Source organism: Arachis stenosperma, chromosome 5, assembly GCF_014773155.1.
Source record: "Arachis stenosperma cultivar V10309 chromosome 5, arast.V10309.gnm1.PFL2, whole genome shotgun sequence".
NCBI classification, from domain to species: domain Eukaryota; kingdom Viridiplantae; phylum Streptophyta; class Magnoliopsida; order Fabales; family Fabaceae; genus Arachis; species Arachis stenosperma.
In genome coordinates this window covers 11,440,801-11,455,153 of record NC_080381.1, presented here as the reverse complement: position 1 = coordinate 11,455,153, position 14,353 = coordinate 11,440,801, and the positions used below count along the sequence as shown (strand labels likewise).

The 14,353-nt window shown below is 34.0% G+C and overlaps 2 protein-coding genes across 2 annotated transcripts; both read right to left on the bottom strand.

The window, feature by feature from the left end:
• Positions 1-963: 963 nt before the first annotated feature.
• LOC130979302 (sulfite exporter TauE/SafE family protein 3-like) lies at positions 964-4,451 on the bottom strand. The gene is made up of 12 exons (XM_057902712.1): positions 4,028-4,451; positions 3,795-3,954; positions 3,468-3,668; positions 3,307-3,371; positions 3,175-3,217; positions 2,936-3,003; positions 2,750-2,836; positions 2,586-2,636; positions 2,119-2,340; positions 1,683-1,776; positions 1,401-1,541; positions 964-1,280 (listed from the first exon to the last, which is right to left on the bottom strand). The coding sequence occupies exons 1-12, from the start codon at positions 4,271-4,273 to the stop codon at positions 1,198-1,200; spliced, it is 1,461 nt and encodes a 486-aa protein (XP_057758695.1). The 5' UTR covers positions 4,274-4,451; the 3' UTR covers positions 964-1,197.
• A 1,945-nt stretch (positions 4,452-6,396) lies between these two features.
• On the bottom strand, positions 6,397-9,396 carry LOC130980417 (proline-rich receptor-like protein kinase PERK4). Its single transcript, XM_057904102.1, has 6 exons — positions 8,190-9,396; positions 8,022-8,092; positions 7,819-7,895; positions 7,573-7,717; positions 7,306-7,470; positions 6,397-7,094 (listed from the first exon to the last, which is right to left on the bottom strand). Exons 1-6 carry the CDS (start codon positions 9,394-9,396, stop codon positions 6,876-6,878), a joined length of 1,884 nt encoding a protein of 627 aa, XP_057760085.1. The 3' UTR covers positions 6,397-6,875.
• Positions 9,397-14,353: the final 4,957 nt, after the last annotated feature.

Here is a 14,353-nt window from a genome sequence, read left to right as displayed (position 1 = left end):
TTGATGTTTTCTCGACCAAAAAGTTTGAATCTTGATTATTGGGGTTGAAGCTAATTTGGAATTTTTCACAAACTATGAAGTCAGAATAATAGTTACAAGAAGAAGGATCATAGAACCAAGGTGTGTTACTGTTATTATGATTATGATTATGGTAAGAAAAATTATGATGGTTGTTGTTTGGGAAATTGGGCTATTGAAGATAGTAGTTTATGGTGGCTTTCCTTGCTTAAAGTTGCAACCTTTTCTTCTTCATCCTCTTTTTTGTTATGAGCATTTTGGTGTGCACCAAGTGCTTATAAATTTGTAAATTCCTTCAAACAGTATTGGCACTCAAACTTTTTCTCATTATTATTAGTGGTTGTGGTTCTTTGATCTTGTGCTGTGGTTTTTTTCCTAAGCTGGGCTTGCTAACAGAGAAGGAGGAAGAGTGATGGTTTCGATGGTGCTGATTTTTGCGAAAAAGAAGAAAAAGGGTGGTGGTCATTGAGAATGTGGCTCAACGGAGATGGTGGTGATGGAGATGGAGAGTCGGAGAAGAAAAGAGAAAAAAGGAGAATGAGAGATTTGGCCGGCGACGATGAAGGAAGAGGTTGACGGTGGTTGCTATGATGATGGTGGTGGAGTTGATGGTGAGGATGAAAAGAGAGACAGAGAATTGTGATGATGATAGGTATAAGGGAGGAGTATATTTGGAAAGAAAAATATTAATTATCAGAAAATTAGTAATTAGGGTAAAATTGATGCAAATCGAAAACTTAATGAACAAAATTGAAACAAATAAAAACTTGGGGATATTTTTGAAACTTTTAGCAAACTTCAGGGACAAAAAATATACTTTACCCAAAAAAAAAATACCAAACCGGTCCGAATTTCTCAAACCCGCCGGTTCATCGGTTTTTGCATATTGTTAATGGCTTAATGCACACAGCACAACACCACTCTCTCACTCTAGAAAGTAGAAACTAACTTCCAAAAATCAAAATTCAAATACTTTCAATCAATATTGAAATGGCAAAAACAAAAATATGAAGCAACTATTACAATAGAAAGATAAAGCAGAATAAGTTATGACCCACAATCTTTCCTTTGCTTGAATGAAAACTGGATAAACAAGCGACCATATCATAAGTTCAATAATGGCATTCTGTGTAGAAAAATTTAATTCCACAGCTTTATACGCCACCAATACAAACACATCTAAGATAGCTTGCAGAGATCTTCAAAACCCATGTACTCTTGATTTTCCATCTTCTCAATCATTTTCTCTATTCCAACCCCACCTGTTTATACACATACATACATGAATGAGTGAGAGAAAATAAAATAAAACATCTTTGCATGGTTACTAATCAAAAACAAAAAGAATTTGATGTTACGAGTTCTAAGATCATGGAAAGTACCTAAGCTGATTGCACTTATGAAAATGGTCAAGGCTAGTATGAAGATGATAATGGAAGCTCTGCCAAGGATTGCAATTATTCTTCTCACCACATGCTGGCCAGCGAAAGCGGCAAAGGTTGCAACCATAACAAAGTAAGAAGCTGCAGAATTTTTTTTTCCAAAACACACACACATACTATGTATTAATATTCATTAACCAGCAATGTAATATAACGTGAGCTTTTCTTAATTAGTTTCCAAAAACTAGCAATGTGATATAATGTTGGTTAGTGGTTACTTACCATAGGGTACTGGAAACCGATCTAGAAGGTAATATTGCACCACTGACATGGAGGATGAGAAAAACATGGCAAAAGTTGATGTAGCACTTGCTACCTACAGCAGCAGATAATAAATACACATTATTTGTCATTGTTATTCAAATAAAAATTGGTTTATGTACACTAAAAATTAGTGTCACCATTACCAAATCAGTAATTATGTATTTATTATGTATATTTTTATACATATTAATTCACATATTTTTTGAATTAAATGATCAACTAAAATACTAAATAATCAAACTTGTCATAGTAGAATAATCAAACATGTCATAGATAAATGATCAAACTTATGTGATACCAAATATGTATTTCTATATGCAGTGGTTAATTTTGTATTCTTATATGCAAAAGGCTAAGAAAAGGGAAGAGAAGAGTAGAGTAGTGTAGTGTATACCTGAGGAGGGATCCCAAGTTCTAGAAAGAGTGGCCCCAAAATGAAGCCACCCCCTAGACCAAGAAGTCCACCAACAATACCAGCTATTATTCCACATGCACAGCAAAGACAAATCTGATGAATCTTCCAATTTGTAAATTCCTTTCCCTTTGATGCTATCACTCTAGTTCCTTTGGATATGCATATGGCTTCAAAAAGTGTAACAGAGACTGCAATAGGCACCTTCAACATGCATGGCAATTGGGCACATCAAATTTTGTTTAGTCCTTTAGCACAGAAAAGTATCTATTTTGAGTTCAAATCTATTATAGATTTCCTTGATGGTTGATGCACCTATTTGGTTAACTTAGCAAGTTCGAAACTGGAGTTTTTATACAATGCAACTAGAAAATTCTATTCAATATTGAAATTCATGTCATATGTAGTTTATTATATTCCTATTTAGGTATGTTCTTAGAAAACTGTACCTGCAATGTATTTAGAACCCAGTACTCTATGGAGCAAGTCTTGGTGTATGTCTGCATAAAACAGATGCACAATCACAGTCACATAATTAAACACAATAGAAAAGATGGATGTGTGTGATAAAAGGAGTAAAAGAGAATGAAGCCTAACATGTTAGTTCAATTACCTTAACAATCTGAACAATGAGAAAAGCCACCCAAACATACACAAGGAGTAATGATTCTTTCCAATATATGTTCTGTAATATAGGGGCCTGCACGCACACCATATAAGTTTTTCCATTCAATATACATAAAGTTTGATATATTCATTTTTCAAAGTGGATTAAATTTGGATAAACTCTTGGAATTACCTCTTCATCATGTATATTATTAGTTGGACCACTTGGTAGTCGTTTGTACTCACTCTCTGCAGAATCATCTGAAATAAGAGGTTTCAAGTCTTATAATAACACTGTTTTGTATTTTTAATTACCATCATGCATTTTAAATATATACATTAGCAAGAAGAAAACATTCCAAACGTTTCTTTCTCTGTATAGTTGAAGAGGTTTTATCTGTGTATTACAAACTTGTGTTTATGGGGACTTACCATCACCAGGTTTTGGTTCTGCTTCTAAAGCCTTGGCAGCTTCCTGAAAAGTCAATCAGATACCACATCAAATTGAAGAAGTGAATCTACTCAACCTTAAAAATTAACTAAGATTCTAAAAGTAAAATTTACCTTTTTCAACATTGTTTCCTTTTTCCAGGTTTCTATGCCTTTGAATAAAGCTTTTGTTGATGTACCTATCGCCAATCATTTCCACTTAAATAATTAAGCATCTTTGATCCTATATACGTATTTAGTAGATATGTTATGAAGATAATTACTAAAATGATTACCTATGAATAAGATAATAAGCAAAACAGTGACCATCCAATCAGCAAACATGACATTGAATGCAACACCAATGCTTATTCCAAGCATCAGCATAGGTTGGAATAGCAGAGCCAGATCATAATCAATAAGGGGTATGTCTAAAGTTGGGTGCCTAAGCCTCAGATTATAGTATACTGTTGACCCAGCTGCACCCATAATCATACCTGCAATAACAATGAAAATCAAAGTATATACAATTACATGAATACATATATATAATGCATCAATATATGTTTGTTTAGGATGCAAGAAAATAAATAATCAAGCAATGAATGCATGTGTACACTAACACTTAGAAATGGCTGTAGAAGACTTGGGATCAAAGCCAATGATCAAAGCAAGCATTGGCACAAAAATCCCACCACCTCCAACCCCTCCAACGCTGCCCAATGCTGCTCCCAAAAATCCAACCATTGATCCCACAATAATTCTCCAATCAAACTTCATTTCCTGTTCAAACATGCATGCATTTAGTTTCTTACATGATATAAAAAAGAAATAGTAACCGAATTAAGTAACTCACGGGCCAAACAGGATCATAGGAAGACTTTCCCTCTTGCCATAGAAAATCAATGACCACTCTTAGAATTCCTTTTGTTTGTTTGTCATCAGCAAAATCCGCTACCTCTTTTTCTTTCAACACTCTTTCTGCTAAACAGACAGTGAAGAACATAGTAACAAGTATCCACAAGACCAGCCATGTTTTTGCTAACGTTGTTGCTGCAGCACCTAAAGAAGTGACATAATGTTTCACTTGTGTAGTTGCCATGTCTACACTATCGAATAAGCTAGCTGTGAATTGAAGCCAAATATAGGAAAATTAAACTAGTTAGCTACTATGTATTTGATGAGAAGAAACTATATTAATTGCCTCGCATTTTTTTTCGTGGTTTTATTTTATTTGGATTCTTCAAGTACGGTTGAGGAAGGAAATTATGGTAGGTAAGGAGTGCATTTTCTTCGTTACCACTATCCTTGTTTCATATATATAATAATTAATAAGGGCAAGTACAATGTTTCTATCTGATCAACTTCTAAGTTATAACGAGTTAAGCTCTAAATTAGTATTTACCATTGAAGTAGTGTATCAAATTCGTTCTTGAAATTCTAATTGTCCTGTAATGCATTTTTGTCAATATTAAAGATATAATTGATGCGGTTAGAATTTTATGAACTATTTTAAATACGACTCTAATTTTATAGATCACTTTAGAGTTTAGCTCACGTTATAATTGATTCATTAAACTTTGTTATCTTTTTTTTTTTTAAAAGTTGGATATAATATTTAAAATTAAGATACTTTAAAATAAAAAAGTTAATAAAATAATAAAATAAAAAATTAATCACTCTTAAATTAAAATAATAGAATATATATTTTATAAAAATTACAAAATTAATGACGATTAATTTTTCACTCTATTATTTTACTAATTTTTTCATTTTAAAAGATCTAAATTCAATATTTTTTGAGGGGGAATTAACTTCTTAGTTTCACAACTTAATATTGCCTAACGTATTGGTGGTGTGCACGGATAATTTTACATAATATATGAAAAAATTTAAAATTCACTTGTGCGAAATATTAAGCGTTATCTTTTAATATAATATTAATTAAGTTTTCCTCCAAATTATATTCGGATCCAAGTGTATTTATATATTAGGTGTTAGTCATATAATATCCGGTGCAAAAATAAAACTGATTATTTTCAGAATTTGCATTGACGTTTATTAGTTTACTTCTTAAGAATTTTAAATAACCTGCATGCGAAACTGTGAATTAGTTCCAAATGTTTTTCCTTCATTCTCATAATATATCCGATTACATAATTCATAGTTCACCGAGCAAGAAGTATTTTTTGAAAAAATAAAATAAAATAAAAGTAGTCCCTTCTATATTATGAATATTTCTCATCACATATATATCCACTTGCTATCGTAGCTTTGCACGTTATTGTCACTAACTTGGTATACTTGCTTGTCCCTGTCTGAATAATTATTCACTTGCTTTAGTAAAACGATTAGGGAATGTTATCCAAGGATAACGCTAGTCATGGAAGCTTCCCGAAATGGCCAATATATAAACATGCACGATAGATAGTGACACTGGGAAATTAACTACATACGTTTAAGAACCTACCTTGTTCAGCATATAAATATATATACATCGCGTCAAAAACAAGCCAACGGGTTCTAGAGGAAGCTTCATATTATGTTTTAATGTTGAAATACTAAAACCTTTTTCTAATTTCTTTTTTTAGCTCATAGCAATTGTTTATATATATAATTTTAGATTAAGGTATTGTATGGTCCCCGAAAAGATTAACCACAGGCACTTCAAGAAAATATCAAGTCATTAATTATAAGCAGTGCTACTTCTCAACCGTTGTATGCAGGTGCCATGGTTTTGAAAATGGGACTAAACAAATAGGTTGAATTTAATAAGTGATTAGATATTTACTTTCTTATGGTACCAATCTTTTCATTTTATCAATATACAATCAAATTGGAGTAAATGCAGCTGGGCTGTCCTCAAAGCTAAGCACAGCTACGAAGCTTCATAGTTAATATTCTGGTTTCTTTAATTAATTTCCATCCACTACCAAAATAAATTACTTGCAAATTGTCTAGTTTTTTTTTTTTTTTTAAATAATAAATGTCTGTTTTGGATGTTCTTAATGAATTATATTAATTCTTTAACCTTTTTTGCGCAATTAATAATTAATCCTGGAAAAAAGTCTCCCAAGCAAGAAAGATATTTGTGGAATAGAATAAGAAAAGTATGGCCAAAGAAAAGTTAACAAGTGCAATCGAAAGTCTAGCTAGTGGTAAGAAGGGATTGTTATGTACACAAAAACAAAAAATTGAATTTCATTACTAAAAATGTCCCAAAAATTGAAATAAAAGACCCAAGTGTAAAAAATAAAAAAGACCCCAACCCTCTTGCACAGAAGTTTGTTTGATACAACATATATGTTTGCGGCTATTACAAGAGTTATAATAATTTCTGAGACCGTTCCAAGGCATGCCCATAGAAAACAAAGTACACATCAACAATCACCATGCCACCACCACATTACAGAGCTATAACAATTAACAAATTAAATAATTGAAGCAGGTCTCATGGACTGAGGTCTGATACAAATTAAAAGTGTCATCGAGCTCAAGATGACGAGCTCTCACTTCCCCATACCAATGAATTATGCATAGCTTGCAGGTAAGAGCAAGACACATACACAACTTCATTGATTATTGTTATTTTTTATTTTTTATTTTATTTTTTTTTATATAGTCTCCTTCCTTTGTGTTCATACATACAGGGTAAAGGAGAATTATATATAGTGATGTGATGGGTTCATTGATCTGTTGTAGTTTTAAGGCCTCTCACCACTACTACCGCTTGTGTTTTCCGGGCTTGAAAACACTGTTTTTCTGAACTTTTGTAAATCAGCATTGTACTGCATTGTGTCATAGTCATTGCTCCCTCCTCCTGAAGGGTTCAGGACACCACCACCGCTACCACCAATTGCACCTGCCTTACCCATATTCTTCAAGTCATCCAATGACACATCTCCTTCCAACGCCCTTACAATCTGATGTATGTACATTTCTTTCATTAATGTCTTAATTAGAGTAAACGAAAAATAGGTCTCACGTTTTATCTCAAAAACTATTTATAGTTTTTCATTAATTAAAAATACAAAAACATTCTTTACTTTTTAAAATGCGAGACATTTAAAAAATTAGTTTCTCTAAAATTAATAACTCAAATTATGATCAAAGTATGTAATTAATTAAATGTACCTGACTCATTTTTGGACGCTTCTTGGCAGAGTGACGGATGCTGGAAGAAGCGCAAGCTGCCATTCTTGTCATTTCTTGTTTGTTGTAGTTTCCTTCCAAACATGGATCTACCAATTCTCCAAAGTTGCCGTCTTCCTCCAACCCACGTATCAGTAGTGGCCGCGCCTGTAAACATTCCATCCCAATGTTTTATTTTATTATTCTTCTTCATGCATAAATTAAAGGGAAATCAACTCTAAAGTATAAACATGAATGCATGATACTAACCCAGTCAACTAAGCTGTCATCCATGGCACCTGAGAGATCCACAGGGCGCTTCCCGGTTATGATTTCTAATAGCATCACTCCAAACGAGAATACATCAGACTTCTCTGTCAATTTTCCACTTGATGCATATTCAGGAGCTAAGTACCTGTGTGTGTTAACATGTAAAGATCAGGCCATCAAGCTCTATTCATTATTTATAAGAATACTCCTTATGACTTTGAAAAACTTGTAACGAAGAAAAAGTACCCGAATGTTCCCATGACACGAGTTGAAACATGAGTGTTATTATCTGTCGTCAGCTTAGCCAATCCGAAATCAGCCACCTATATATGCATGCATCATAAAATGTTTGTCATATATAATTAATGGGAGACACATGAATAATGTATAAGAGACATAAAGCTAGCTAATAAGTACGTAGAAGATAAAATATAGAAGTATGTGAGAACCTTTGCTTCGAAGCTACTATCAATAAGGACATTGGCAGCTTTGATGTCACGATGGATGATGCGAGGATGACCTGGGTGTTTTTGTAAATATGGAAAATCAAAACAAATAAGAATGTGTACAATAAGAAAAGATAGATCGATAGAGATGAAGATAAGAATGTTAATTACAATCTTCATGAAGATAAGCAAGTCCCTTAGCAGCTCCAATGGCAATGCGCATTCTGGTAGGCCAATCCATGGTAGGAAGATCCTTACCATGAAGGTGATATTCCAAGGTGTTATTAGGGATGAATTCATAGACCAACATTCTCTGGCCACCGGCAATGCAGTAACCAACAAGAGAAACAAGGTGGCGATGATGAACACGGCTGATGATCTCAATCTCAGCCTGGAACTCGCGCTCGCCTTGACCGCTACCGGCCTTGAGAGTCTTAACGGCCACCTCCTTTCCGTTAGGGAACACTCCCTTGTAGACGTAACCGAATCCACCTTGCCCTATCATGTTTGCATCTGCAAAGTTTCCTGTTGCTGCTGCGAGTTCTTCGTAGGTGAAGGTGCCAGCCTTGAGGCCTAATGTAATACCCGGTGACGGAGGAGGCAGAGGCGGAGGCCCCATCGAGAAATTCGAGCTCAAGTCTGAGCCGTTTGACATAATCATCTGAGGAGGTTGCTGTGCACCCCAAGCAGCACCAACACCGGCGTTAGGACCCGGAACCATTCCCATCCCTATCATTCCATTTGGCATCCTCACTACATGTTCTTGATTTGCTGGACCACCACCTCCTCCGTAGTAATTTTGATTCTTCCCACCATTGTTGTTGTTGTAGTAGTAGTTAGTTTTTTGTTGATCAGGTGCATCTCCACCATAGTAGTACAACTTCTGTTGTTGTTGCTGCTTCTTCTTTTTGGACCTTCTTCTTATGCAAACAATGGCAATAATGAGAAGGATAAGAAAAAAAACTCCTATTGAAACGTATGCTACAATGTGTCCCAAATCATCACTGAAGAGATTGCCAAGACCCTTAGACCCTGATGGTGAGGTTCCTGGAGGAGACGGTACTAATGCCTCGCCGGAGGATGATCCTGGAGGTCGGGTAGCAGGAGGAGAGGAATCTTGTGAGGCTGGCGTGGGTGGTAACGGCGCTGGAGGTGATGATGATGACGGGGAGGAGGAATCTTGGGAGGGTGGCGGCGGTGATGGCGGTGATGGCGGTGATGGTGGTGGTGATGATGATGAAGAATCATCAGAATCATCTTGGGTGGACGAGGATGGTGGCGAGGGTGATGACGATGAGGGTGATGGTGGGCTCTGATCAGAAGAGGGAGTATCATCGTCAGAGGGTGGTGAGAGTGTTGAAGAATTGGAGGAAGACATGTTGACGTATGTTGGCTACTTCTCTCGCAAACACATTAATAAGAGCTGCTTTTTCCGGCGTAAAATGGGGCCGCTGCGGCCGCAAAACACCGCCTTAGCTCCTACTTGCTCAATGGTTGGGACCCCTGGCAAAAAAGAAAAAGAGAATGATGGTGGTTGCGAATGCAGCATAGTTTTAGAAAAGAGTTTTGTGGAGAGAGATGGGAATTGAAGGAGGTGGACATACCTGATGGGAAGAATAGTTGCAGGGGATCACAACAAAAGGAGAAAAGGGAAGATTGTTTGATTGTAATACAAAATGAAGCATTCCTCGTTGGTCTCCTACAAAGGGGGGCCTCTGTTGTTGTCCACTCAACTCTATCTCTTTTTTTTAGTTACTCTTGCCTCCTTTTACCATTATTTCATTCTTTGACCGCTCTTCCCTTCATTTCCATCATTCCATCGATTCATTATAGGCATGGTCATAATCATGACACATGTTTTTCCCAAATATAGCACTATAACCAAACGCGCCCCCAACTAAATTACACTCAAAATAAATACTACAAATCTTCATAATCTCATGCAATATAAATTAAAAATAATAATAATAATCATTTTGCTCTTAACTATGCTACATATTCATAAAAGAATCAGTTATCAAATTATCTACTTATAAAAAACACATATTAAAATATAAAATATAAATTAAAAATGAGATAAATAATATCTATATTTTTATATAAATATATAATAACTAATTTTTATAATAAATTTATTATGAATCCAAAACATGGTCAATTTATATACATTTTGTTGAGTAGAAATGACAACACAATTCATATCTACAAACATTTTATCTACTTAGTATAAAATAATAATATTATATATAGAAGTTTTTTTGGTAACCAAGTCCAATTAAATAAAAGATCCTTTTAAAAAAATACGCGTGTACATGCACTTCACTAGCGCACAATTAGAGTGTGCGTTGCATTTTTCGCATTTTCTCTGCAGCAAATTTTGAAGTATAGCACACAAATTTTTGAAGTATAGCACACTAAAATTTACACATAATACAAACTTATTGATATAGTTCACAAATTTTTACACATAACACAAATTCTCAAAACGTATCACACAAAATTTCAAAATATAGCACATAATTTTGCACAAACTTATCAATATAATTAGGAGTGTTCATGTTTCAATTTTTTTACATAGAAATTGGTTTAAAACTAATTTATAATATAGTGCAGTGTGCACCAATTTAAACCAGTTCATACAAATAAAACCAATTTAAATTAATTTATATGCTAAAACTAGTTTTTAACATATAAAAAAAATCAGATTTAACCCCTCTTTATCTATCCTTCCCTCTTTTTCTCTCTACCTCTCTCCTCCTTCTATCTCTCTCATTCAACTTTTCTTCTTTCTCTTTTTATCATCATTTTCTTTTTCTTTAGCTTCTTTCTTTTTTTATCTTTATTTTTTACGCTTTGATACAAAAATTTCTTGTTTATTATCATCCTTCTTATAAAATCTTTCATGTTATGGATTGATTAAACTGAAATTATACATTTATGAGTACACTTGTGACATAAGACTTTTAATCATTTATACTAAAAAAAATTGGTTAGACTGATTTTTTTTATTACCCCTAGATATAGTATACAAATTTTTGCATATAACACACAAACTTTTGCACATAGTATACAAATTTTAACACAGCATACAAACTTTGCTGCGAATATATTTTATTAGTTATGTGAGTCAATATTTTAGGTATGTAGTTCTCCAAAATTTTATGTGCTACACATAAAAATTTATGTATTATGTACCAAGATTTTTATGTTGTACACCAAAATTTATATACTGTGTGTATTTCGTTGGTTGGGTGTCAATATTTTGGACATATGGTATCTTAAAATTTTTTATGTTATATACTCAAATTTGTGTGTTGTACACTAAAATTTATGTGTTGTGCATCGAAATTTCTATATTCTAGTCTTCTGAACATTTATAGGAGAAGAAGAAAATGAAGATGAGGAGGAAAAAAAATAACAATAACAACATCAACAATAACATCATCATCAAGAAGAAGAAGAAGAAGAACGGTGGAGATAGCGATGACGACGGCAGTGGAGTAACACCCCACCACAAAGTCTTACACCTAAGTCGTTAATCAGAAGTGGTGGAGTATTACGACCTTTAAAAAGAAATATATATATATATATATATATATATATATATATATATATATATATATAATACTTTAACTAGGAGCCTTGAAAGAAAAAGATAGTTCAAAAGGCGGTAACTCGACATCACACACGTGGCGTAAATGGAAAAACGGCGATATACATAAACAAAAGATATATGTGTGTGTGTGTGCGTAAATGGAAAAACGACGTGTGTGTTTGTACCATACAAAGTCTTACCCTTAAGTCGTAAATCAGAGATGGTGAGATATTACGACCTCTAAAAAGGAAATATATATATATATATATATATATATATATATGATACTTTAACTAGGAGCCTTGAAAAAAAAAGATAGTTCAAAAAGCGATAACTCGACATCACACACGTGGCATAAATGAAAAAATGACGATATACAGAAACAAAAGATGTGTGTGCAGAGTTCCAAAAGAGATACATAATCAAGCTCTAACCTCGACCTGTGAAGTAGAAACATTTACATATAGCCCAAAAGTAATGGAAAGTGTGTGTGTGTGTGTGTGTAGAGTTCCAAAATAGATACATAATCAAGTTCTATGAAGGATTACCATATGTTTATAGCACGCAGCAGAAGAATAGAAAGTAATCCTAAAGAATTATTTTGTACTTAAATTTTATTCGAAAAATAATATATAGATCAGATCTAATGTACGCTAGCAAAAATTACTTTCTCTTTCGATGGTATGAAGGCACTATGCGTATCCACACTGAGACCAACCTTTGCTGTCAACTCCTTGACCAATGGACATCTGATCTAAATTGAGAGACCTCTTGTAACTCTTTACACGCCATAAAATTTTTCTCCAAGAATTAGCCTCATATACGTTTATGTGTGTAGATGTGAAGGAATAAAACCCTTGTGTTGGTTTTTACCATTTTTTCTCTACTCTTGGCATACATATATATAGTATAAGATTTGTTAGTGATTTTAAATTTGAATTTCAATTCAAATTTAAATCATATCTTGTTATTTTAAACTTGAATCTTTCAAATTTATGAATCATATCATAACTTAATTTGAAACAGAATCAGTTAGGATCTCATCCAATTTTAGAATTCAAATTTAGAAATAGAATAACTAATTATTCTCAAATCTCATTTAATTTTCTCAATTATCATATCACTAAGAAAAAGATTAGTTTTAGCGACAAATTTTTAGTGGCAATAATATAATAGCCATTGTTTTGTTTATTTAAGTTATGTTTTAGTGACAATTATATATTTGCGATTAATATTATATATTTTAGTGACAATTATCATTATTGCCACTAAAAAATACAAAAATATTTTTAATAACAAATTTTTAGTAACCATATATCTATTGCCACTAAAAAATACAAAAGAATGTTTTTATTAATAAAATTTTGTGGCCATAGTGCTATTGCCGCTATTATTCTTAATAACATAACTAAAAAATCCTTGTGTCAATATTCATAATTAAACTAAAACTCTCCTAAAATGCCAAAACGGCAAAACCCAACCAAATAGAGGAATAGTGAGATTAGATGAGTGGCGAGTGTCAAAAAAAGAGAGATTCAAAGAGAAGAGAGAGTTCATCGCCGAAACCTTAAGCTCGCCGCAGCCGTCGCTGCCACCACCGTAGTTCATTTACTTTTTGCTGCTGTCATAAAGCTTATGGGATCGAGCTCCGCTAATGCATCATCTCCAGATTTGTAGCAACGCGGAATCCCCTAAGATCGAGAGAAAGAGCCTCTCCTGTTAACACATCTCATTTGCAAACGACGAGGTTGCATTCTCTGTCAGCATTCTATTGTAGGATAGGAAGCAATTGTGTGTCACTCTTCTCAATTTGATTAGTTTAATGCATATTTTTGCGTACCAAAAATTTTTCTCTTGATTTTTTAATCCTTAATTTACAAACTTAGCAAATGTGAATGGCTTGTGTATATGAATTTGAAGTAAATTCTAAGAAAATTGATAAATTTTCAAGGTAGATTATTGTACAGATAGAGTGAGGAGGAGACGAACCCTAACCATAATCCGCAAACAAGTGATGAAGGAGGCATGATTCGATGCTGCACTCACTGAGTTTCTCGCATCGTTAATGGATTATACTCAAGTTAATACTCAAAATCGTCCCTGAAAGATCACGCGATCTCTATTTTAGTCCCTGAATGATTTTTTTAAATCACATTCATCCTTCCGTTAACTTCCTTATGCTACCGTTAACAATCTGCTGACCTGGAACGTGAAGTGGCAATCAAATTACACCTAGCATGCCGTGTGTTGCTGACGAGATATGTTTAGCAAAATGTATCAATTTAATCTCTGAATCTCAATTAAATAAACCATAATTTCCATCTTCCCATGAACATGATGCATTGCTTGAGTGTTATTGTAGATCCAACAGTTGTTGAGGGAGGAGAAAATCGATTTCAGTGCCATGATGGAAAGCAGAAGTGGAGGTCCCGGTGGTGGGTTACCGTCACACTCACATGGCAGCTATGCTTCGAGCTCGTCCATGCAAAGAAGAAGGAAAAAAGATGAGGAAACCTATTGTATTATTGGTGCACGAAATTGCAATAACATTTTTGCAATCCCGCACAACTAACCAGCAAGTGCACTGGGTCGTCCAAGTAATACCTTGCGTGAGCAAGGGTCGATCCCACGGAGATTGTCGGCTTGAAGCAAGCTATGGTTATCTTGTAAATCTTAGTCAGGATAGCAGAAATTATCAAGATTGTTTGTGAAAAGCAAAAGAACATGAAATGGTTACTTG

Coding starts and splice junctions, on each gene's coding strand:
- LOC130979302 (XM_057902712.1), bottom strand. CDS start 4,273: ATGGCAACTACACAAGTGAAACATTATGTCACTTCTTTAGGTGCTGCA. Junction 2,341..2,585: donor GGGTTCTAAATACATTGCAG/GTACAGTTTTCT, acceptor TGCATGTTGAAG/GTGCCTATTGCAGTCTCTGT. Junction 1,542..1,682: donor TCGGTTTCCAGTACCCTATG/GTAAGTAACCAC, acceptor AAAATTCTGCAG/CTTCTTACTTTGTTATGGTT.
- LOC130980417 (XM_057904102.1), bottom strand. CDS start 9,396: ATGTCTTCCTCCAATTCTTCAACACTCTCACCACCCTCTGACGATGAT. Junction 7,896..8,021: donor ATAGTAGCTTCGAAGCAAAG/GTTCTCACATAC, acceptor ATGCATATATAG/GTGGCTGATTTCGGATTGGC. Junction 7,471..7,572: donor ATGACAGCTTAGTTGACTGG/GTTAGTATCATG, acceptor GAATGTTTACAG/GCGCGGCCACTACTGATACG.